The sequence below is a fragment of the Pan troglodytes genome, chromosome 1 (genome assembly GCF_028858775.2).
Source record: "Pan troglodytes isolate AG18354 chromosome 1, NHGRI_mPanTro3-v2.0_pri, whole genome shotgun sequence".
NCBI lineage: Eukaryota > Metazoa > Chordata > Mammalia > Primates > Hominidae > Pan > Pan troglodytes.
In genome coordinates, this window is record NC_072398.2 from 145,478,820 (window position 1) to 145,502,599 (window position 23,780).

At 45.3% G+C, this 23,780-nt stretch overlaps 2 protein-coding genes and 1 non-coding gene across 5 annotated transcripts in view; 1 reads left to right on the plus strand and 2 right to left on the minus strand.

Moving 5' to 3' along the window:
* Nucleotides 1-314: 314 nt before the first annotated feature.
* On the minus strand, nt 315-391 carry LOC112207283 (small nucleolar RNA SNORD81). The gene has a single exon (XR_002941715.1). It is a non-coding gene; the product is annotated as a small nucleolar RNA SNORD81 (small nucleolar RNA).
* Nucleotides 392-8,949: 8,558 nt separating this feature from the next.
* Nucleotides 8,950-11,895, minus strand: CCN1 (cellular communication network factor 1). Its single transcript, NM_001098553.1, is given in 5 exon segments — nt 8,950-9,915; nt 10,031-10,239; nt 10,371-10,727; nt 11,078-11,291; nt 11,609-11,895. Coding segments are annotated over 5 exon segments (1,146 nt in total). The 5' UTR covers nt 11,672-11,895; the 3' UTR covers nt 8,950-9,612.
* A 2,407-nt stretch (nt 11,896-14,302) lies between these two features.
* DDAH1 (dimethylarginine dimethylaminohydrolase 1) overlaps nt 14,303-23,780 on the plus strand; it is a 260,786-nt gene continuing 251,308 nt past the window's right edge. Inside the window, exon 1 of one of the 3 annotated variants that reach the window (XM_054667664.1) lies at nt 14,303-14,679. In XM_054667664.1, coding sequence (XP_054523639.1) covers nt 14,662-14,679 — 18 coding nt within the window. In that variant the 5' untranslated portion in view covers nt 14,303-14,661. The remainder of the gene's footprint in view (nt 14,680-23,780) is intronic. The other 2 variants (XM_063800036.1, XM_009424459.4) reach the window with 2 other exon arrangements.

Sequence of the window (23,780 nt, forward strand, 5' to 3'; positions counted from 1 at the left end):
GTACCACTTTTTTCCTTGATACATTCATCTGTTGATGGACACTTAGGTTGCTTCCAAATCTTGGCTATTGTGAACAGTGCTGTAATAAACATGGAAATGAATATATGATTTCCTTTCTTTGGGGTATAAATATTTATTAGGTCCATTTGGTCTGTAGTGGAGAAAGTCCAATGTTTCTTTGTTGATTTTGTCTCTGGGAGATCTGTTCAATGCTGAAAGTGGAGTGTTGAAGTCTCTAACATTTATTGTATTCAGATCTATTTCATTCTTTTTTTTGTTTGTTTTGTTTTTGTTTTTTGTTTGTTTGTTTTTTGCAGAATATCAGATATTTTAGTGTTATCAAGTAATCAGTGAGAGAGTTCCAGTTGGAGTGAGATCATCATGTATTTTCATTCTTTAGCCCTAATAATATTGGCTTTATATATCTGGGTGGTCCAGTGTTGGGTGCATATATGTTGACAATTGTTATAATATATTCTCTTGCTGAATTCACCCCTTTATTATTATTGAATGACCTTCTTTGTCTCTTCTTATAGTTTTTGTCTTGAAATCTATTTTGTCTGATATAAGTATAGGTATTCTTTTTTGGTTTCCATTGGCATCAAATAACTTTTTCCATTCCTTTATTTTCAGTCTACTTGTATCTTTATAGGTGAAGTGTGTTTCTTGTAGGCAACAGCTCCTTGGGTCTTGGTTTTTTTATTCATTTAGTCACTTTATGTCTTTTTATTGAATAATTTAGTCCATTTATATTCACTGTTATTATTGATAAGTAAGCCCTTACTCTTGCTATTTTGTAATTTGTTTTTTGGTTGTTTTGTCATCTTCTATTCCTTCTTTCCTTTTAGTGAAGATAATTTTGTCTGATGGTATGATTTAATTTCTTGCTTCTTATTTTATGTGTATCTGTTACATGTTTTTTGACCTCCGATTACCATGAGGTCTGCAAATACTATCCTATAACCCATTATTTTAAGCTGATAACAACTTAGCACTGCTTATATAAACAAACAAGCAAAAATAAAACTAATAAAAATGCTACACTTCAAGGCTTTTTGTTGTTTCCATTTATATTTTATTGTACTGTGTCTTGAAAAGTTCTTGTCGTTATTATTATTATTTATTTATTTATTTATTTATTTATTTGAGATGGAATCTTGCTCTGTTACCCAGGCTGCAGTGCACTGGTGTGATCTCGGCTCACTGCAACCTTCACCTCCCAGATTCAAGCAATTCTCCTGTCTCAGCCTCTTGAATACCTGGGGCTACAGGCATGAGCAATCCCGCCTGGCTAATTTTTGTATTTTTAGTAGAGACAGGGTGTCACCACGTTGGTCAGGCTGGTCTTGAACTCCTGACCTCAGGTGATCCGCCTGCCTCAGCCTCCCAAAGTGCTGGGATTACAGGCATGAGCCATCATGCCTGGCCTAGTTATTATTTTTGATTGGCTCATCTTTTATTCTTTCTACTTAACATAAGAGTAGTTTACACACCACAGTTAAACCGTTATAATAGTCTGTGTTTTTCCGTGTACTTACTATTCTCAGTGAGTTTTGTACCTTCAGATGATGTCTTATTACTCATTAACATCCTTTTCTTTCTGATTGAAGTACTCCCTTTAACATTTCTTATAGGATAGGTCTGTTGTGATGAAATCCCTCAGCTTTTAATTGTCTGGGAAAGTATTTTTCCTTCATGTTTGAAGAATATTTTCACCAGATATACTATTCTAGGGTAAAAGTTTTTTCTCTTCAGCACTTGAAATATGTCATGCCACTCTCTCCTGACCTGTAAGGTTTCCACTGAAAAGTCTGTTGCCCAGCATATTGGAACTCCATTTTATGTTATTTGTTTCTTTTCTCTTGCTACCTTTAGGATTCTTTCTTTATCCTTGACGTTTGGGAGTTTGATTCTTAAATGCCTTGAGGTAATCTTTGGGTTAAATCTGCTTGTCATTCTATAACCTTCTTGTACTTGAATATTGATATCTTTCTGTAGGATTAGGAAGTTCTCTGTTATTATCCCTTTGAATAAACTTTCTAGCCTATCTCTTTCCATACTTCCTCTTTAAGGCTGATAACTCTTAGGTTTGCCCTTTTGATGCTATTTTCTAGATCTTATAGGCATGCTCCATTCTTTTTTATTCTTTTTTCTTTGTCTTCTCTGACTGTGTATTTTCAAATAGCATATTGTATTAGCCCGTTTTCATGCTGCTGATAAAGACATACCTGAGACTGGGCAATTTGCAAAAGAAAGAGGTTTAATGGACTTACAGTTCCACATGGCTGGGGAGGCCTCAATCATGGTGGAAGGTGAAAGTCATGTCTCACATGGTGGCAGACAAGAGAAGAGAGTTTGTGCAGGGAAACTCCCATTTTTAAAACCATTAGATCTCATGAAACTTACTATCACAAGAACAGCATGGGAAAGACCCACCCCCCTGATTCAGTTAACTCCCACCAAGTCCCTCCCACAACACATGGGAATTATGGGAGCTACAAGATGAGATTTAGGTGGGGACACAGACCCAAACCATATCACATGTCTTCAAACTCACTAATTCTTTCTTCTGCTTGATCAATTCTGCTATTAAGAGACTCTGACACATTCTTTAGTATACCAATTGCATTTTTCAACTCCAGAATTTCTGCTTGATTCTTTTTAATTATTTCAATCTCTTTGCTAAATTTACCTAATAGAATTCTGAATTTCTTTTTTGTGTTATTTTGAATTTCCTCAAAACAGCTATTTTGAATTTTCTGTCTGAAAGGTCACATATCTCTGTTTCTCCAGCATTGGTCCCTGGTGACTTATTTAGTTTGTTTGGTGAGGTCATATTTTCCTGGATGGTCTTGATGCTTGTGGATGTTCAGCTTTGTCTGAGCATTGAAGAGTTGGGTATTTGTTGTACTCTTCACAGTCTGTGCTTGTTTGCACCTATCCTTCTTGGGAAGGCTTTCCGGGTATTCAAAAGGACTTGGGTGTTGTGATCTAAGCCATATCTGTATTAGGGGGCACCCCAAACCCAAGAATGCTGTGGTTCTTGCAGGCTCATAGAGGTACCACCTTGTTGGTCTTGGATAAGATCCAGATAATTCTCTGGGTTACTAAGCAGAGACTTTTGTTATCTTCCCTTACTTTCTCCCAAACAAATGGAGTCTCTCTCTGTGTGTGCTGAGCCACCTGGGGCTTGGGGGGTAGGGCGACACAAACACCCCTGCAGCCACCACCTCTGGAGCTGTGCCAGGTCAGACTTGAAGACAGCACAGCACTGGGTCTCACCCAAGGCCCCCTGTAACCACTACCTAGTACCATCTGTGTTGACTCAAAGCCCTAGGGCTCTACGATCAGCAGGTTGTAAAGCAGCCAGGTTTGTGTCCTTCCCTTCAGGGCAGAAAGTTCCCCCAGGCCCTGGGAAGGTCCAGAGATGCCATCCAGGATCTAGGGACTCGAGTCAACAACCTTAGAAGTCTATCTGGTGCTTTACACTACTGTGCCTAAGCTAGCACTCAAACCATGAGACACAGTCCTTCCCACTCTTCCATCCCCTTTTCAGAGGAAGAGGAGCCTCACCCTGTAGCCACCACCACCACGGACCCAAGAGGAGTACTGCCAGGCTACCACTGATATTCTTCTCAGGCCTAAGGGCTCTTCAGTCAGCTAGTGGTGAATGGTGCCAGGCCTGGGATTCACCTTTCAGGCCAGTGGGCTCCTCTCTGGCCCAGGGCAGGTCCAGAAGTGCCATTCAAGACCCAAGGCCTGGAATTGGGGCCCCAAGACCCCTCTTGGTATTATACTCCACTGTGGCTGAGCTGGTACCTGTGATGCAATACAAGGTCCCCTTTGCTTTTTTGTCTGCTTTTCTCAAGCAGAAGGAGTCTCTCATCATAGTCACAATAGCTGGAAATGTGCTGAGTCTCACCTGAAGTCATCACATCTCAAAGTCTCACCCAAGGCCCACAGCATACTATCTGGGTATCACTGCTGGTTATTCAGGGCCCGGGGGCTCTTTAGTCAGCAGGTAACAGGTCTTGCCAGCTCTGAGTCCTTATCTTGAAGGTAGCAGGTTCCCTTCTGGCCCAACATGTGTCTAGAAATGTGGTTGGCAAGCTAGGACTTGGAATGGGGGCCTCACAACTGTGACCTGTGCCGTATCCCACTGTGGCTGAGCTGGTATCCAAGATGCAAGACAAAGTCCTCCTTATTCTTCCCTCTCTTCTCCTCAAGTGGGAGGTAGGGGTCTCTTTTGGAGCCGCAAGCTGTGCTGCCTGGGTTTGGGGGAAGGGTGATGCAAGCTCTCCCTTAGCTGCCCCAACTGGTATCTCAGTAAGTCACATGCCCTTAAAATCCACCTGCTCTGAGCCCAGCTCAGTGCCAGGACTTGCAGTCCTTACAGCTGAGACTGCCTTTTAAGTTTATTTACGTCCCCAAGGCACTTCAGCCCATGGTGGTAAGGCTTGCCAGAACTCCAGCTCTTACCACTAGGATGGATGATTCTCCTCTGGCTAGGACAGGTCTGAATGCTACCTCCATGGGTGGGCATCTCTGCTGTGACAGGGCAGCACTGCATTCCAGGCAGTCTCCCAGTTGCTGTACTCTCCCTCTCCCAAGAGCACAGATTCTCTACACCATGTGGCTGCTGCCGGAGAATGGGGGAGGGGTGGTGGCAGTGATTCAAGACTGTCTTTCCTACACTCTTCAGTGCCTCTTTCAATGATATGAAGTTAGAAACTGGTACTGAGTGCTCATCTGAATTCTGGTTCTTGTAAAGGTTCTTTTTTGTGTAGGTAGTTGTTAAATTTGGTGTTTCTGCAGAGGGGATGATTGTTGGGGATTTTTATTCCACCTTTTTGCTCTGCCCCTTAAAAAACTTCTTGGTGTAAGGAACTATTAATAATTTAGACTGGGTGGTGAAGAAAGGTTGCTAAGAAGGTAGCATTTGTGCTGAGACCTACATGCCAAGAAGAAGCCTAGGTCAGGGGAAGGGGCATTTGAGGCAGAGGAACGCTAGTGCAAAGGCCCTGCAGGGGAACTTGCTTGGCTTTTTCAAAGAAGAAGAAAAGGCAAGTGGAAGTATAGTGAATGAGGGTGAATGGTAAGAAGTAGGCAGGGTCCAGGACCTGGGTGCCAAGTAAGAAGCTAAATCTCTACTTTGACAGCAGTGGGACACCATTGGAGCCTTTAACCCAAGGGTCCATATAGTCCGATTTACATTTTTAAAGAGTCAGTTAAAAAATGTAAAAGGGGAAGAATGGAAACCAATGATATTTTGGTTATCTATTGCTATGTAACAAACAAACCCAAAACTTATTTCTTTATAATTACCGTATTGGTTTGCCCACTATTTCATGGATCAGGAACTATGGGAAGGACTCAGCTGGGCAGCTCATCTCTGATTCACAAGACATCAGCTGGGGTGGCTGAGGCTGGAGGATTCACTTCCAAGATGGTTTCTTCATGGACAGGTGTAATGCCCAAGTGCTCCTGGTCCTTTCTCTTTCTCCACATGGCAACTCATTCTCTAAGGCCTATCCATGTGGCTTCAGCTTCTCACAGCCTGCTGGTCTCAGAGTAGTTGTACTTCTTACATGGAAGCTCATTTCTAAGAGAAAGGATGGAGGAACTCCTAGCCAGTACTGCATGTGGAACTTGTACCACATTGCATTGTTTCCTCCACATTCACAGGTCAAGAGCTCACCCAGATCCAAGAGGGTGGAGAAATAGACCCCCCCCCTATTAATGGGGGAGCAACAGAGGCACATTGCAGAAGGGCACATGGAGTGGGAGATATTGCTGCAGCCACCTTTGGAAAATACAATATGCTATAAATGAGGAGGCCATTCTGGTAATTCAGACAAGGGATGATGGTGGTCTCGCCTAGAGGTTTGCTCTGGAGATGAGAAAGGGGTAGATTCAGAATATATGAACAGAATATATGGAAACAGCAAAGCAGTAACAAATGCGTCTGAGTATTTATTAATTGTAGTTTATAAGATTACATGGATGAATATTGCCCACCACCAATGGAGTAAGTCACAGCTATATCTAATCTATTTGTAGGACAAATGGATCATTGTCATGTTTCAGAATATGCTTTGTTTTAAAGAATCAGTTGTGTAGGGCAGGGAGTTAATGAGGCCTGGATAAGGCTATACAGTGAGGTTAAAGTATGGACCTGTAGACTCTGAGATCCAGGAATTGCTGTGTCCTCTAACCAAGGGTGCTTTAGAAAGTAAAGGGGGGGAAGCGGTCTAGCCACAATACATTTTCAAACGCTTCATGGAAACAAGTGCATTTGATGACAGAAAGCCTTGAGCAGTTTTCAGTTCACACATGTGGTTACTTGAGGAGATAAAAGTTTTAAGGTATGAGAGCCAATGTACCAAAGTGGGTGTATGAGAAAGGGTTTTTGGGGTGACAAAAATGCTGAAAGCTATTTTCCTACTTTAACATGAGGGAGTGAAACAGAAACTTGCCCAGAGTCACCTAGTGAATTCATGGCAGAGCTGGTGCTAAAAGACATGATTCTATGGGATTCTTTCCACTGTATCACCTGCCATTCTGCCCAGAGCATAGCTTTGCTCTGTACTGTGGTCATACTGAACCACTGCTATTGCTCAACTGACTTTCAAGTAGTGCCAGAAGGCTGCAAGAAGAGGTTGTGAACAAACCAAGTCTGTTCCCTCTGTTGGAAAACATAACTCTAAAATATGCTTTGCTAATTTTGACTCAGTTGTATCTCTTTGTGGAGCAGACAACACATATGTTCATATGAAAAAATAGTCATAGTGAGACTACTTGCTGTGCTGCTCAATGTCCCATAGAGTATTTCTTAAAATTCGTGGAATGCCTAAGATTCTGAGATCACTCTCTCAGTTCTAAAATCTCTACCAAAAAATAGCTCAAGACCACCAGGATCTTTTGGATTGAAAAGCAAGAACAACCCAAGGTCTTTACTGTGCATGGGAAGGTACATATATATTATAATGAATATTTCTATATGTAACTTCTATTTCATATATGCAGATGCATAATTTTTGGTTTGTTTTCTCAATATTTAAAGTGGGCAGAGCTCCATTCTGGATGTAGGTAAAACTTACGTGTTCTAAATACCATAATTTTATTCTCCACTACTTTTAATTTCTTCAGGTTTTTCTATAGCTAAACAAAAGACATAATTTGCTTGTATTCATCTTCTTTATTAATTGAACACACTTATTGTGAATGGAATTGGCACTTTCAATCACCCTCATTGTATTTACTAGGATGAAATTAATAACCCAAAGATTCAGTGTTTTCCCATACTAGGTTCTGTTTCACATTTGAGCTTATTTGGACAAATACTACTTCCCTGCACACTGAAAGGATCTATAAAATATTGCTCCTTGATCTCTGCATAAGAAGCAATTTGCTGGACTCCAGTGTTGGAGAGCAATACTTCAGGGTTGATGCTTGGGAATGTGTAAATCTTGCCTATGGATTTAGATGTCTGTTCAACAAGATTGCACCACAAAAGCCTCACACCTTTATGATGTTTCACACGTTACATTGCACTGACAAGTTTAACTGCATCCACGACTGGGCCAGCTGATGTTTAAATTCTCAAATACCTTAACATTTGAATGTCTCAGGCAAGAAACCTGACTATTTAGAAGGCACAAGCTGTAATATTTCAGGCAAGTCAAAATCAGAAGTGAAGGCTTTTGGCCATAGATTTTACTAGTGCATTTATATTAACCTTTATGCATTTCCATAAGGCTTTAAAACCATTTCTTAGGCAGTATTTTTCTGTGGGTCTTCATTAAAGTATGGATCTTATTTAATCTACTGGAAAAATCCCTTCAGGATCCCAGGAGCTGTCCTCCTCCATTCCTTTTAAAAGCACTTTCTCTTCTGCCTAAAAACTCAAGTACTCTCTTAACTAAGTGCGGACTGAAATATTTCACTATGGATTTGAACAGGAGCCAACAGTGATGATGAAAGGAAAACTTCTCCCTATAAAAGGTTTATTGTCAGCGCTTTCTAAAGATGAAGATCCTTCTGAAACAGGCTACCGACATTTTCACAAACATTGACACAGCCTTCTCAACCTCTCCTAGACCTATGATTTGGGTCCCTTTCTTTTAGGAATGCTCTGGACCTTTGACCTTCTGAATAGCCAACTCTATATAACTGCTCCCTCCCCCATCAATATAACGTATATTATAAAAAGGAAAGGGGGATGGGGTAGCTTGGCCCTCACGCTATTGGAAAAGTACTTGAAATTCCTTGCATTCCTTTGCATTTAACAGCATGTTTACCTAATCACCGGCTTATTAGGATTAACACAAGTCATGCTTCAAGCTCATTTAGTGAAAACAAACTGACTCCTATAGACTCAGATTTTTCCTGATAACAGCCAAGGGTAAATTTCTAAATAGTTCTCCTAATTTTTAGGAACGGTATTGGGAAAATATAAAGTTATAAACAAGCAAGTCTTTAGAATACATTAATTATATTCAATCTTGCCCATGGATCTGGATGTGGGCAGCCTGAGTTATGGACTACCCCTTTTCATTAAAGGGTTTCTCTACTCTACTAAAGTGGCATGCCCACTAACCTGGTGATTAAAATAATAAATTATTATAGCCATCTCACAGAGTGATGGAGACCCTTAGGCTTTACATTCTGATGAACATGAAGCGCTGTTTTCTTAAATCACAAATTTAGCTTCAGAATCTTTCTTGTGCTTCATACAATGTCGTGCTCAATACATGTTTTTTAAACATTACTTTATATGCAAAGACTTTTCTCTACTGAAGGTATAAAAGCAATCATTATCTTATTTTAATAGCTTAATTCACTGCTGTATCCCAGTAAGTCCTGTTTGAATAATGGAGTACGTGAGCTAGGTTGTTCCTAATGACTTTGGAGCACCTCTAAAAATACCGAATGGCATACACTCAGATATTAGGTAAATATTTCTTTATTAAATGGTTAATTCCATAAATAAAATCTTTTCACTGAATATAAAATTAAAATCATTTACAAATTATTCCAGTATTACATTTCCCCTCCCTCCCCAAAAGCTACATTTTGATAAATAAAACATTCAGTCTTAAAACACCTGATTTCTGTTTGCAGTTTAGAGTGCAGATAGCTGCCTCTCACAGACACTCATGGAGTGTCCCCCTTCAGGAAGGGATGGAATGCCCTCCCATTTACTTTTGTCAAAGGACGAATAAAAGCTTTAAACTGTCCAACTAATCTTATTATCTCTTTTACGACTGTAGAACCCCAAAAGGAAAAAAGCCTAGAGAAAATATGCTTAGCAAATAATTTACAAACAGAAAACAGAAAGTCATCAACTCCACAAGCTCCAAAATGAAGCAGTAACATGTGCTCCAATACTATGAAGCAAAGTATTCTCCAATCGTGGCTGCATTAGTGTCCATCCGCACCAGCAACCTTGGCAGTTTCGAAATACCTTAATGCTCCTCAAGAATGAGCAAGGCTTCCTTTCTACAATGAGTCCCATCACCCACACCACCCCCGCCCATTTTCTCCATGATTCTGATTCTGACACTCTTCTCCCTTGTTTGTCTAGGTGTGCCCTGAAAACCCAGGTAGCATTTAGTCCCTAAATTTGTGAATGTCATTGAACAGCCTGTAGAAGGGAAACGCTGCTTCATTGGCATGCGGGCAGTTGTAGTTGCATTTGCAGGACTGGATCATCATGACGTTCTTGGAAAATGTCTCCCCATCTTCGCAGCGGAACCGCATCTTCACAGTCCTGGTCAGCTGGGGCGTGCAGCATCGGCCGTCCACGCAGGAACCGCAGTACTTGGGCCGGTATTTCTTCACACTCAAACATCCAGCGTAAGTAAACCTGACTGGTTCGGGGGATTTCTTGGTCTTGCTGCATTTCTTGCCCTTCTGTAAGAGAAAGGAGAGAAGGAAAGTTAGGGGTGATATTTCTCTTTCTTCAAAAAGATGTTCACATCCCACCCACCTGCCAGGCAACAGTCTACACGTCCCTGAAGGAACTTACTTTCAGGCTGCTGTACACTGGCTGTCCACAAGGCCGCACCTCACAAATCCGGGTTTCTTTCACAAGGCGGCACTCAGGGTTGTCATTGGTAACTCGTGTGGAGATACCAGTTCCACAGGTCTTTGAGCACTGGGACCATGAAGTTGTTTGAACAATACATTTCTGGCCTTGTAAAGGGTTGTATAGGATGCGAGGCTCCATTCCAAAAACTAGAGACAAATAAGAGGGAAGACTTCTCAGAGGCATACCGACACAAACAGGCTCAAGTACTCATTTCTACAAAGATTTAGACCAGAAATGCATCTCAGTACAGTGTCTGAAGTGCTCAGTCTCCACTTACCAGGGAGCCGCTTCAGTGAGCTGCCTTTTCCAACTGCAATCAATTCGTTGTTTCTCGTCAACTCCACCTCGGAGGCATCGAATCCCAGCTCCTTGCCAAGGAGGCCGTCCTGGTCCTCCATGGGGTCCTTGATACTATCCTCGTCACAGACCCACTCCTCGCAGCACTGCCCGCTAACTTTGACCAGCCGAGGGTTGGGACAGCCCAAGTTGGGGAGAGATAGTTCTTGGGGACACAGAGGAATGCAGCCCACGGCGCCATCAATACATGTGCACTGATGTTTACAGTTGGGCTGGAAACTTTCCCCGTTTTGGTAGATTCTGGAGTTATATTCACAGGGTCTGCCCTCTGACTGAGCTGCAAAGATCACCAAAAGAGAAAGGTAGAAGGGGATAAAGTTAAGATTCCAAACCACCGCCTGAAACTCATACATATTTTCTGCTGTTAAATTCAATTTATGGTAAAGTTCCCTACAATTCCCCGGAGACTCCAGACCAGAACAATAAGTTAGTCAGGAATCACTTTTCCGTATGCGCTTTCGTTGGGCCCAGACACACTGAATTGCATTCCAGACTGCTGAAATCATGTGCCTTTCTGCCAAGCTACCAACAACAAAGCATCACCATACATGGTCTCAGAATTACTAAACTTCTGGACTATGGGGACTAGTATTTTTTTTTAAAGGGGCCAAACCACAAGCATCTTACCTCTGCAGATCCCCTTCAGAGCGGTGGAGCTGGCGCCGAAGTTGCATTCCAGCCCCTTGGTGTGGTCGCAGGGCTGCGTTTTGCTGCAGTCCTCGTTGAGCTGCTTGGCGCAGACCTTACAGCAGCCGCAGCCGTCCCGGACCAGCCCGACTCCCGGCGCGCACTTGGGCGCCTCCAGGGGGCAGTGGCAGGCAGCGGGGCAGGTGGAGAGCGCCTGGAAGGGGGAGAAGATACGCGTGAGACTCGGCGCGGTGCGCAGGAGGGGCGCCGCGGCTGCCGCAGGGAGGGACGGGGGTCTCCGACCCTGTCGACGGGGAGCCTCTGATCTCGTCCAGCCCGGCCACCTCGGAAGGCTGCTCCCACCAAGAGGTCCCGACACGTCTTCGGTGGGAGGGGGAGAGTGCTTAAAGAAACGGCTACCCGCAAACGATCGCGAACTTTTTAACTTTTCCTGCCGTGGGCAATCTGGGACCAGGGGAAGGGGCTGGAGAGCGGACGGGGAATAGGTGGCAAAAGGAGAGTCCAACTCACCAGCCTGGTCAAGTGGAGAAGGGTGACGACTAAGGCGAGCGCCCTGGCGATGCGGGAGCTCATTGTGGCGCGCAGGAGTAGCCCGGGGCGAGCGCGGCGACGAAGACGCCAACAAGCTGGTGTGCAGCGGACAGGCCGTGCGCAGCGGGGTCGGGGTGGCGGCGCGGTGGGCCCGGTGGGCAGGGAGGCGAGGGCTGGGCGGCGGGCGGGCGTCTTTCGCTCGAGGTCCCGGCGGAGAAGGCGCGGAGGGCGCGGGCGCTGCTCGGGGGCGCTCTCGCTCGCGGTCTGCCCAGGCGCCCCGGAGCCCGCCTTTTATACGGGCCGGCGGAGGCGCCGCGTGTTGCAGTGACGTCGGCTCTGTCTGCGCGTTCCAGAATTCTCAAACATCTCAGGAATGCTGGTTGGCGCGGGCTGCTGCCAAGCGCCTCCCCTGGCTCCATTGCACCTTTGTGTGTGTGTGTGTGTGTCTCTGTGTGTGTGTGTGTCTGTGTGTGTCTGTGTGTGTGTGTCTGTCTCCCAGACCCGTCAAGAAAACAGTTCGGTGTGTGTGTGTGTGTGTGTGTGTGTGTGTGTGTGTGTGTGTCCCAGACCCGTCAAGAAAACAGTTCGTTTTTTCCACCTTAAATTACGACTTATGTTGGGAAGGGTTCTTTGGGGCGTGATGGTGGTGATGGTAGTTGGAGGGTCGTGAGGGGCGAGGGGGGCCAGTTCAGAACTTTGCCTGGACTGGGTGGGTGGGAGGACCTGAGAGGGAGGAACAAAAGTCGTTTTGTTTGGTGATGCGAGTTGACCGGGCAGCCACTGAAGCCCTCACCCGGGAAGGCAGTGAGCTGTTTGCTTGTTTACAGCGAAGGTGAGAGGCAAGTTATCTGTTGAAAGAGTAGAACGGGGAAGAGGAGTGTGTCTCTGAGCCAGGAATATTTGTGGACTTCAAAGAGGCGTGTTCGGAACAAGTCCCAAAGTTTTGGCATGATGTTTATTAGCAAAGTTCAGTGAATTGCAAATTAATACCCACAGTGGCATTTATGAATGAAAAGGCGGGGGGGGGGGCGGGGGGAAACTTCCCCATCGTCTGGCAAATTCCCAGGCAGAGGTCTCCCCCACTCCTCCAGCCCTTCCCTCTTTTGGGTATGTTGTACTTGTTTGTTGTTGGAGGTTCCCACTTTAGTTCCAGCCCACTGCCTGGGTTGGAAGTCCGAGAGGAAACGAACGCGGGGAGTTCTCCGGCAGGCTGACTTATACTTCCTCACGGATGCAGGAGACGGGGTAAGCCCTTCCCGCCTCCCTCCGCGGGCAGGAGGCTATGCTAACCAAGCAGCCAGCCAGAAGTGCAGGGGACCACCGTGGAGTGGCCTGAAATCATCACCTGCAAAGACCGCAAGGTCAAACCAGATTCCAGGACCATTGTGCCCTATGAATCTCTGGGAAAAGCAGACTCCTTCAAGCTGGACGTTTTGTGGGGTTTTTAACTCCTTTCCTAGGGACCACTGGAAGCCTCCCATTTTAAATGAATTGCAATGCCCTTCTCTCCAAGTACAGCAAAGAGATTTAGGATGTAATATTTTGCAGTAAAAATGTCAGCAGATTTTAAGATCTTGTTCTACCTGCAACACACTCAGTAGAAGACTCCACCACAAGACAATTTACTTGAACATCACCAATACCATTAGTGTGATTGATAAACTTTCCCTGCAAGTTTCAAAAACTTTTTGCATAATTTTAATAAAAATTATCATGTGAGACTCATATGCTCTAGGATAACTACTTATCCTTTTTAATGTTTAAGGCTGTTCAGACTTCATAATTTAGCAGTCTTGCTTGAAAAGGCCCTTAGTGCTAATGCTGACTTTCCTGGTAAGCACAATGAGAATCTGTCAGGATGAAAACACACTCCAGTGAAGAGAACTCTTGCAGGAAGGAGTTCAGTTTCATTCATTCCAAAGTGCCCTTTCATAAATGGAAGCAGCATTTGCTAGAGGGAGTGGGATCTCTAAAGCTCTGTTGGAGGGTTAGGGGTGGGAGACTTTTCAAGACAATGGATTGTCAGGTGTTATGCAAATACAGTGAGGAAAGTGTGGGCCCAACACGTACACAGGTTAATACATCAATTATTATTTACAAAACACTGTTTTTCCTGCCTTATCATTTCATTATTGTTTCCTTCTTAATGAAGTGACTGGGGGGTGGGAGGGGGGAGGAGGGGTGTAGGGACAGTACTGGTTGAACAGAGGGAAATGGTAGAGAGAGAATGGAGAGGAGGGTTCCTGGCTTCTGTTGTGGCGTCTTTTCTATTTGACTTCATGGTTGTAAGTATTTCCAGATGGTGAATCAGACACCAGACGTAACAATATTTCCATATTTGGGTATAGCAGTAGCCTGCGTTTTTAACATTTTTCTGCCTCTGTTATCCAACCACAAAGCATTCTTGACAGCTTCAAATGTTGTTAAATATAGATTTAACTTCTCTTCCCAGAGCAGGAAATTCTTTGGAATTCCTTGTTTTTCACGCAATCTGTCCATCATGATTTAAAATAAAAGCACAGTGGATCATCCAACTGGCCGTATATACCTTAATTGGAGGTTGGGGATGGGGGACGGCAGAGATCCAGTCTGCCGCACTGCGTTCAAACACACGCCATTCCAGAGATTCCTTTAAAATCACATTAAAGTTTTTTTAACAAGGGTGTGTGGGTTTGTTTCTGGACTTCAACTGGGGAATCTTGAGGATGAGTTTGCCCCAGAGGAGAAATTTAGAGAACCTTACCGTCAGCTGCCCATTTAAAGCAGGGGGTGTGTTGTGGGATGGGGGTGGGAAGCTGGAGCAACAGGGCCAGGAGGTGTGGGAGCGGGAGACACTAGAGTAACCTATGTGCACAGCCTCTCCATATACCATGTGCTGTTGCGCCTGCTAGTAATCGACGACATTAGGCAAGAGAAACAGCGGCTCCTCAAGTCCTGCCCAAAAACCGTCCAGAAACCCCAGCCTCCGGTCGCCTTCTCGCCGCCTCCGCTGGGAGCCGCAGATCAGTCCAAGTTGACGGACAGGAGGCGAAATGTGCAAATGTTTACGGGTAAGTGTTGCTTCGGGTGCTAATTCTGTATGGCTCTTTTGCTAGTTTCTCCTTCACCCTCCCCATACGGGTGCCCCAGGAGGAAATAACGGACTGCCTTGTTTCCTTGGGCTGCCTTGGATTGCAATCCACGGAGAAGGGGCTACTTGTCTTCTGCAGCTCCTGGCTTCGGGCTGAGAGATGGGGACGTCTCTCAACCGCTGCTGCCAGGGAATTTTAGGTTACCTAATGAAGGGCTCACTGTCTGGCGGCAACCGAGAATAATAACGGTAAATCTGGCGACTCCAGTTTCCTAGCCCTAGGAAGGCTCTCAGACTAGCGTGCATCCGAGTCGCCTGGAGGGCTAGTTAATGAATGGTTCTCTGGGTTCCCACCCCAGAGTTTCTGATTAGTTACATTTCTAACAAGTCCCCAGGTGATGGTGATGCTGCTGGTCCGGAGATCACACCCTGAGAACCACTGCCCTGGACGACCGGAGTGCCTGTATTAGGGGTGTGTATGTGTGTCTTCATAGATCCTCGCCTGCACACCCAATCTCACAACTCCACTCTTCAAAGCCACCTTAATGAACAGAACTTAATGGTGTCTGCAAAAGACCGGCTTTAAGGTGGCGCCCCCGTACCATCCCATTTCTCTCCTCTACCATTTCCCCGCCCCCATCCCCTTGGCTTGACAGCCAGGAGAGCCCCAGGAAGCCAGGATCCTGGTGGCTGCGGCAGGAACTGGGTGGCCGACGCGCGGAGAGGGCGGTCGGCTCCGGGACCCCTGCGGAGGGAGCGGAGAGGGTCCGCACCGCGGGAGGGTGCGGGACGCGAGGCATCCGGACGCGCGGCATCCGGACGCGCCTGCCCGGCTGCTACCGCCGCCCCCTGCCGGCCACCCCGCCCGCGCGCCCACAGTCACCGCGGTTGCCAAGACTCGAGGTTTCCGGCGGCGCGCGGCGCAGGACGTTTCCAGCCCCGGCCCATATTTGGTGAAAGTCTTTCAAGACTCCGTCATCTAGCTTCGGGGGGCGGTGGCGGTGGCGGTGGCGGCGGCGGCGGCGGCGGCGGCGGCGGCTGTCCTGCGACCGGGCCTGGCAGCCTTGCGGCCGCCGCGTTCCTGAAAAGTGCGCCGCGGCCGCCCGCGCCCAGGCCTCCCTCCGCGCGGGACCCCGGAGCGTTGCGGGCGGCGGGGTAGACCCGGGCAGTTCGGTCCCAGTCCTCACCCCTCTGAGGGCCGAAGTCCGCCCTGCGCTGCGTGGGAGGCTGGCGCGGAGGGCGCCGCGGCCCAGTTGTGTCACTTTTCCCGTCCGCCCCCCTGTTGACTAGTCCTCCCAGCGGGGCAGCGAGTTGCCGTGCTGTGCCAGACGTAGAGGGTGCGTCCGGCGCAAGGGTGTGGGGCTGTTTGTGTATGTGTGTGTGTGGGCGGGGGGATGTTCGGAGGATGGCGTTTGCGTGGACACCAAGCGCACCCGAGCGCGGGACGTGGAGCCAACTCTGGGGAAAAGCCCCGAAGGGCCTGGATTCCATTATCCCCAGAAGGGACACATGGTAAAGCTGACTCTGGGTTTCTCCTGGCCTCCCACGACCCCTTCCCCTCTTCCTCCTCGAGAAGTTCCGCGTGTGGGGAGCCCTGGATAGGAAGTCCTGGCTCTGCCGTCAGTAGCCTGTGGCCTTGGGGACGCTGCTCATCCTCTCGGGACCTTGCCTGCTTCTCAGTAAATTGGGAAAGGAGGCAGCAAGTAGTAAAGCCAGAGCAGCTCCTTTCAGGGCCAAATCTCATGTCATCCCCTCTAATAATGTCAGAAATTAACACATTATATAGGGTTCACATAGGTTGGGCATCACTTTAAGTGCCTTCTATATATTGATTTAATTCTCAGATGCCCCATTGAAGCAGGTCATCTTGGTAACACCATTTTCTTTTTTTTTAAATTTTATTTATTTTTTTTATTATACTTTAAGTTTTAGGGTACATGTGCACAACGTGCAGGTTTGTTACATATGTATACATGTGCCATGTTAGTGTGCTGCACCCATTAACTCATTTAACATTAGGTATATCTCCTAATGCTATCCCTCCCCTCTCCCCTGACCCCACAACAGGCCCCAGTGTGTGATGTTCCCCTTCCTGAGTAACACCATTTTCTATCTAAATGAAGAAATGGAGGCATGGAAGGTAAGTGACTAGCCAAGGTCACTCACCTAGCCAGCAGCGAAACTGGATTTGGGCCCAGATCATAAGGTCTCACACTTAACTACTGTGCTATACTGCCTACTCTCCATCTCTTACCTCAGACATTCAGGCCCATCCTCTTCTCCTGGAAATTTACCTTTATTTAACTCTATCACAGCTTATGCAAATAGTCTAGGTGAAATGCATCAGATATAAAAAATAGTTGATAAATTACCTGAAGCTGTGCTAACCCCTGAGAATTGCCTAATGTACTGGCTCTTAGGAAGGAGGGAGAAAAGGAATGTTGTATTTTAACAGAAAAGGTCTTAATGCAGATACATTTATAGAGTGGTCTTTAAGCACCTTGGCAGGCTGGTGGGGAAGATATTTAGGACCTCTGGGGTTCTTTTGACACCTCATAAGCCACATTGTTCAGGCAATCCCTACTTCTGGAATAAGGCTTGGCCTGGTAGGAATTGAATTTGTCATTGAGATGAAGGTTTCAGCATCACTCACTTGATGGTTCATCAGTCTGGGTGTTCACTGTGGACCCAGTCTGTTTTTGTTGTTGGCTTTTTTTTTTTTTTTTTTTGTAACATGGTCTGGTTCTGTCACCCAGGCTAGAGTGCAGTGGCATGATCTAGGCTCACCATAGCCTTGACCTCCTGGGCTCAAGCCATCCACCCACCTTAGCCTCCTGAGTAGCTGGGACTACAGGCTCATGCCACCACACCCAGCTAATTTTTGTAGAGATGGGGTCTCCCCATGTTGCTCAGGCTGGTTTTAAACTCCTGGGCTCAAGCGATCTGCCCATCTTGGCCTCCCCAAGTGCTGAGATTGCAGGTGTGAGCCACTGCACCAGGCTCCCCGTCTGTTTTTAACTCGTTTTCTCCCCAACTATGTTATAATTAATTACATATATATATAGAGAGAGAGAGAGAGATGGGTTTTCACCATGTTGGCCAGGCTGGTCTCGAATTTCTGGCCTCAAGTGATCCACCCGCCTCGGCCTCCCAAAGTGCTGGGATTACAGGCATGAGCCATAGCGCCTGGACTAATTACCCATATATTTGAGGACAATGTATTTACCCTTCCCTGAATCCCAGATTTATTCAGAGCTTGTGATGTGTCATGGCATAGTGCGAAGTACTGGTGACATGAGAAAGAGGATTTTAATATTGAACGTCCCCCACAGGACTGTAAGGCATACTGCAGAAGTGGGTACATAAATGCTGTGTGGATACTTCACTGCCTGAGAGGAGTTAGGGGGAACAACTAATCTGGGGCTGAAAGGATGAACAGGAGTTTGATAGCAGGGCAGGACATTTGAGAGGAAGGGAACAAGGCCTTGACTGGGCATAACAATCAGTCTGATGCACTGGATCATAGGATTCCTTCTGAAAACTGGCAAGAGATGTCAGTTGGGACCATCTGCGAATGGCCTTGCTGTCATGGCGTTGGAACTTTGCCGAGTGAGCCATGTGAGTTTTTGCCTAGGTTTCCTTGTCTATAAGATAACAGGATTCTCCTAGCTCAGAGGACACACACTCAAGTGCCTGCAGGATTCAGCCAGGTAACACCATGCCATGACTCAGGATTAGTGCTGGCTGATATTTGGCCTCGGCCTTGGGAACCATGGGGACACTGGGACCATCTATGAGAGGCTGAATGGTTACTAGGTGAAAATGTAGGTTCACTGTTTGCATATTTTCTCATTTTAAAAAGAGATACTAGAGATCTGAATTTTTATGTGAAGTCTTCAAAATTTTAAAATGTTGGCAATTAATTACAATGTTAAAATGCCATCTAGACTAATCCTTGGAAAACCTAAGAAGACAATGTCTGTGGGTGCCAGTTGTGATCTCTGGACTGAATATCTCTAAGAATCTGTCTTGCTCCAGCATTCTGTAACTCCCAGCCACCTGTGAAATTGTAGGGAACAGCACCCTGGGCTCCATTTAATTGTCAAGTTGACTAGACTTTATTTTGTTTAAGAATCAGGGCTGCTACTTACCTCTTGGTTGTAGGAATTTATAACCTATTAACAAAATTGGAATTGGCTTTTTACAAATTTTCTACTTCATCCACTCTCCAGCCACTACTCTGTCTCCCTCCTTCCTGTCCCCCTGAATTGATGTTGTAAGCAGCTGGCATCACCTTGGCAATATGATAGGAAACACTTTTTTAGGGCATCCGTATCCCGTGGGAACTCTTATCTGTTTATTTTCTCCACTTGGCATCTATCCACAGGAAGCCAGCATTCCTAACTCCCTTACCTTAGAGAACTTCTTGTTTTGTGATAACACAGTAACATTTTATTGGAAAGGACTGGAAGGCACCTCTCCCACCACACCCTGCAATCCATCTTCTAGAGATGATTGAGCAATATGAAATATAATAATTGTAAGTCATTATCAAATGGCTTGGCTCCAGATTGAGAGAATCATCAATTAACCTCTGCCTTTCGTGTTTTATTTCTGGAGATACCTGTCTCTTAACCGACCACTAACATCACACACAGCACATCCAGAATTTAGAAAGGATTTGCTCTGGGCACAGTAGATGAGCACACAGATTCTACAGAGAGATTGAAGTGATCTATTTGTGACAAATTTTTGCAAGTCTTGGGGACTGAGTGTAAGGGAGTATTCAAGCAGTTGGACTTACTATGTGAAAGAAGACATAAGACATATTTACTGCTCAGCCTGATGCCTGGCACATAGTAAGTGCTTAATTACGATTATTCCTACTGCCAAGCACCACCATTATCTTTACTTTCAGTGCAATTAACATAGAATGAGCTAGTCTTATTCTCTAGAGAATACTTTCTATTCTTTAGAACTCTAGTTATCAAATCAATAAAATTCTTTGGTATATGGTATATAGGTGATATGATTAAAAGGATCCATCCAGCCAGGTATTCTGGCTGCACTGAGACACCAGTGACTATCTAAAAAACCACTCAAATGGGCTTACCTCTCATGGCACTGGGACTTTGCCTACAGGCAGTGGTGAGCCATGTGAGGTTTTGCTTTGGTTTCCTCATCTATGAGTTGATAGGATTGCACCAGCTCAGGAGTGGTACACTCAAGTGCCCCAGGAATCAGAGAGGTAAAAAATGCCATGCCTGAGGGTTAGTGCCGGCTGACACTTGGCCTTAGCACTTGGGAGACATAGGAATAGTTGGAAGCATCTATGGGGCCTGGGCTTTGCCTCCCATTGGCTAAGTGGTTAGTATACACAATCTCATCTGATCTTTATAAACAACTCTGTAGGATGAATATTTTATTTCCATTAAAAAGATGAGAAAATTGAAGCTTTGCTAGATGTCAGTTATTGGTGCAAGGGGGCAGGGTTGTTAAGGTAGAGCAGAATACCTGTTTCAAAGACCATTCCTTTCAGGGAGAGCATGGTATTTGTCCTTCATGAAATCTGCCTTCAAGTTCAGGAAGTTGCCTGCAACTTCTTGACTTCCCCTTAACAACTGACTGTGAATCTGTCACTTAAATATTGTTCTAAATGTGTCTTTAGCTTGTGTTTTCAGTAATTGTGGCCCACAGTTTCTTAATGAGAGTCTGGTAATAAACAAGTTAAACAATGAAAAAGGGTTCTCTCCTTAGGGTCCTTGCCTGAGCTTGTTTCTGTTTCCTCTGGGAGGAAAAAAGAAAGAGATGTGTCAGAACAGAGGTGGAACTTCTCAGAGATTGAGAGATCCGTCTACTGTAACTTAGTCATCACCATCAATTTTGTTACCTGAGGCAGGCAGAGCTGCTACCTCCCACAGCCTGTGGTTATCCTCACAACAGAGTTACTAAGCACGGAGCCCTCCAGGCCCCTGCCAAGCACACCCTGCATGTGCCTTACGCAAGGTGTCCCTGAGCATTGAATGTTGGGTGGGGTGGGGGTTGCCCAAGGTTATGGCAATAAAGAAAAAACATAGTGCCAGGTGCTTCTCTGAAATCATTTACCCCTTCTTTTGTAGTTAGGTTTTGGCTTTCAAAAGACGAAAAAAAAAAAGCTTATAAACAGTTCAATCTAAAAGGACAAAGGCAATATGTATTGTATGCTTAAAATTTCCAAGGCTCTGGAAAATGTCTTTGGGAGAATTAGAAAGTGTAGTCTATATGCTAAAGCATTGCAGACCCAGAAGATAGATGATTCAGTTCATTCTAATAAACATGACATGTATGGCATGCTGCATGCTAGGCAGCAATGCAAAGAGGAATAATATATGGACTTTGCTTCATGGCTCTAGCTGCCTAGGGGAGATGCAGATGCTTAAACAGATAATACAATACTGTGGATTAAAGCTCTAGAAGCCGTGCAGCTTTGGGAGTACAGACAAGGGATGTCCAACTCTGAGTCTCACCCTTTAAAGATGTGAGGTCTTGTTAGTGTGTATATTTTTATGGATGAGAGGGATTGGGCACAGTTATTCCCTAACATACACATTCCCTTTGAAGCTGGGGACTGCAAGGAATGTGCACATTCCTGAGAGATTAGAAAACATCTAAAAGTGAGAACTTTCAGGTGAGCCTCTTAAAATGCATTGATTACAGATGGGACCGACCCTTTGGGTGCTATTGAAAATTCTTATTATTATGGATCCTTCTTTCAGAAGGGGAAAGAGAAGGGAAGTGACATTTACAGGGTACCGCCATGGGCCAAACGCCTTACAGGTTCATGTTCAGGGGAGCCCTCTGAGATGAGCTTTTTGACATCTTTCTAAGCTTAGGGAATGAAGGCTCAGAGAAGTTAAGCAACTTGTCCAGGATCAAACAGTTAGAATGTGACCAAACAAGGATTCTAATCCAGGCCTGTCTGACTCCAAGTTCCGTCCTTTTTCTACATTTCTGCTACACAGTCCTAATTCCTTGAGTTTTCACTCCCTGTATGAGTGTTTGCCATTTTTCTCTCTTTTTTTTTTTTTTGTTACCACCACTTCGCCTTTATAGAGCCAGCCCTTTACACGTTCCTTAGCACTTTCAGGTGCACTGATTTGAAGTCTTTGAGCCACTGATGACTCTAGCTTTTAAAAGGAGGTACAGATTAAAGTGAATGGGATCATTGCCATCACGTGAACATTCCTGTCACCATCAGTTTGATCAGAGAACAGGCATGGTGATAGCCTGCACTTATCTTTGCTTCTTTGCTAGGCACTGGGCAGAATGATTTAGACATATGGAATCTCTGTTTTCCAGGGACAGATGACAGATTCCAGAGGAAATGGTGCAGTATAATTAAAAATAACTAAGGAAGTATGATTTTCTTATTTTGTGTTTGAAAAATGGTTGGGAGTTGCCACGGGCAGTCTGAGGCTGCACTAGAGTACTATGCTGTAACCTGGAAGACTGCTTTGAGAAGGAAGTTAGATGACTATATGAAGAAGGTGTTAGATAAGTGCACTGAGATGTGTGTGTGTGTGTGTGTGTGTGTGTGTGTGTGACAGTGTGTGTGCTGGAGAAGGGAGGTTAAGGATCAAAGGTATGGAATAAGCAAGGGAGAGAAGGCTCAGAAACAAAAATAGAAAATATCAGGCATCAGGAGAAGAAAGGCTGAACTCTTTGTAGAGGCTTTGAGGCCACGTGGTAGCAAGAAAGAATGCAGGGGTCAGAGGGTACACTTGCTATGGTGCGACTCAGGTTAACCACCTAATCTCACGGGGCCTCAGTCTCGTCGGTGGTAAAACAGAAATAATAATATCTCAAGAATTATTGGGAGGATTGAATGAAGTCTTGTTTCAGCTCTCCAGAAACTGAGATGTGCCCTACAAATGTTTGTGATCAGCGTCAGCTTGGTTTAAATCTGAAGCTCCTGGAGAGCCTTTGGGAGGGGAGGGTCACATTCTGTGGTGAATAGAGAAAGTCAGCAGTCACTGTGAGCATGGGGTATAGCGAGTGATAAGGAAGAACTGACTTAGCAAGACTAGGTTGTGGAAACAAGAGAAGCTGAAGAGCAACCGTGAATTAGGACATTCTCATGGATTCATTTCTTGTTATCACCACTGATCCAGACTCCCTCCACCTTTCTTTCCTCTGGGCTTCCTGCACTTTCATTGCTCTGCTATTTTGAATAGAGGAGAAGTCCTTGAGTCCCAGTTCAGGAGAAGCAACTAGAAAGGGCCAGCGTGCATAGCTGGGCCATCCTGCAAATGCTTTTTCCAAGAGCTGCAACCCTGAAAACTGGGGCCAGAGAAGGAGGTGGAGGACGAAGATGGGGTTGGAAACAAACTCAGGGAAAACTTCTGAAGTGACAGAAAGTGAGAATTGAGACAATTTCTGCCTGAAATCACCTCTCCAGCTATTAGTCATTAACCCACCTGGAACCAAATGCAGTTAATTTAGCACCATGTTGGAAAGCTTAGAACATGAACCACATCCTAGGGCCAGGTTTTGATCCTTTGTAAAGGCTTCTCTTTTGGAACACAATTTGGTGTCAGTACACAGGAACTAACAAGTGTGCTGAGTTGTGAGTCATCAGCAGTCTGCTTTCCTCCAGAACATCATGGGAAAAGAATGGGCAGACTGCTTCAGATAAAACCTGGACCCACTCAAACTCTTACTGTAGACTGGAAACAAAACAAATTGACTTTAAAAAGAATGTTTTAAAAATCTGATTGAACTCAGAAAGGAGACCTAAGCCTCTGTTCTTTGGTTTCAATGTGGATCTGAAGTCTTGTTTTGTTTACTGTTCAGTCTTCGGGCAATTGCATCAGGTGTTATTTACAACTCAGTAGATTCTTGGGGAGTTCACACAGGCCTTTTAAAGCACATTTGTGAAATGATTGCACCATACTAGGGTTTGGGGATACAAAGATGACAGATGTGTTCCCTGACTTTGAGGACGACACAGTCTAGAGGAGAGCTTGCATAAATAGTGTGTATATAATGAGTGACTTCATAAAGGTACAGTATACATGAGCTGCTTTAGGAGCCCTGCCTGAA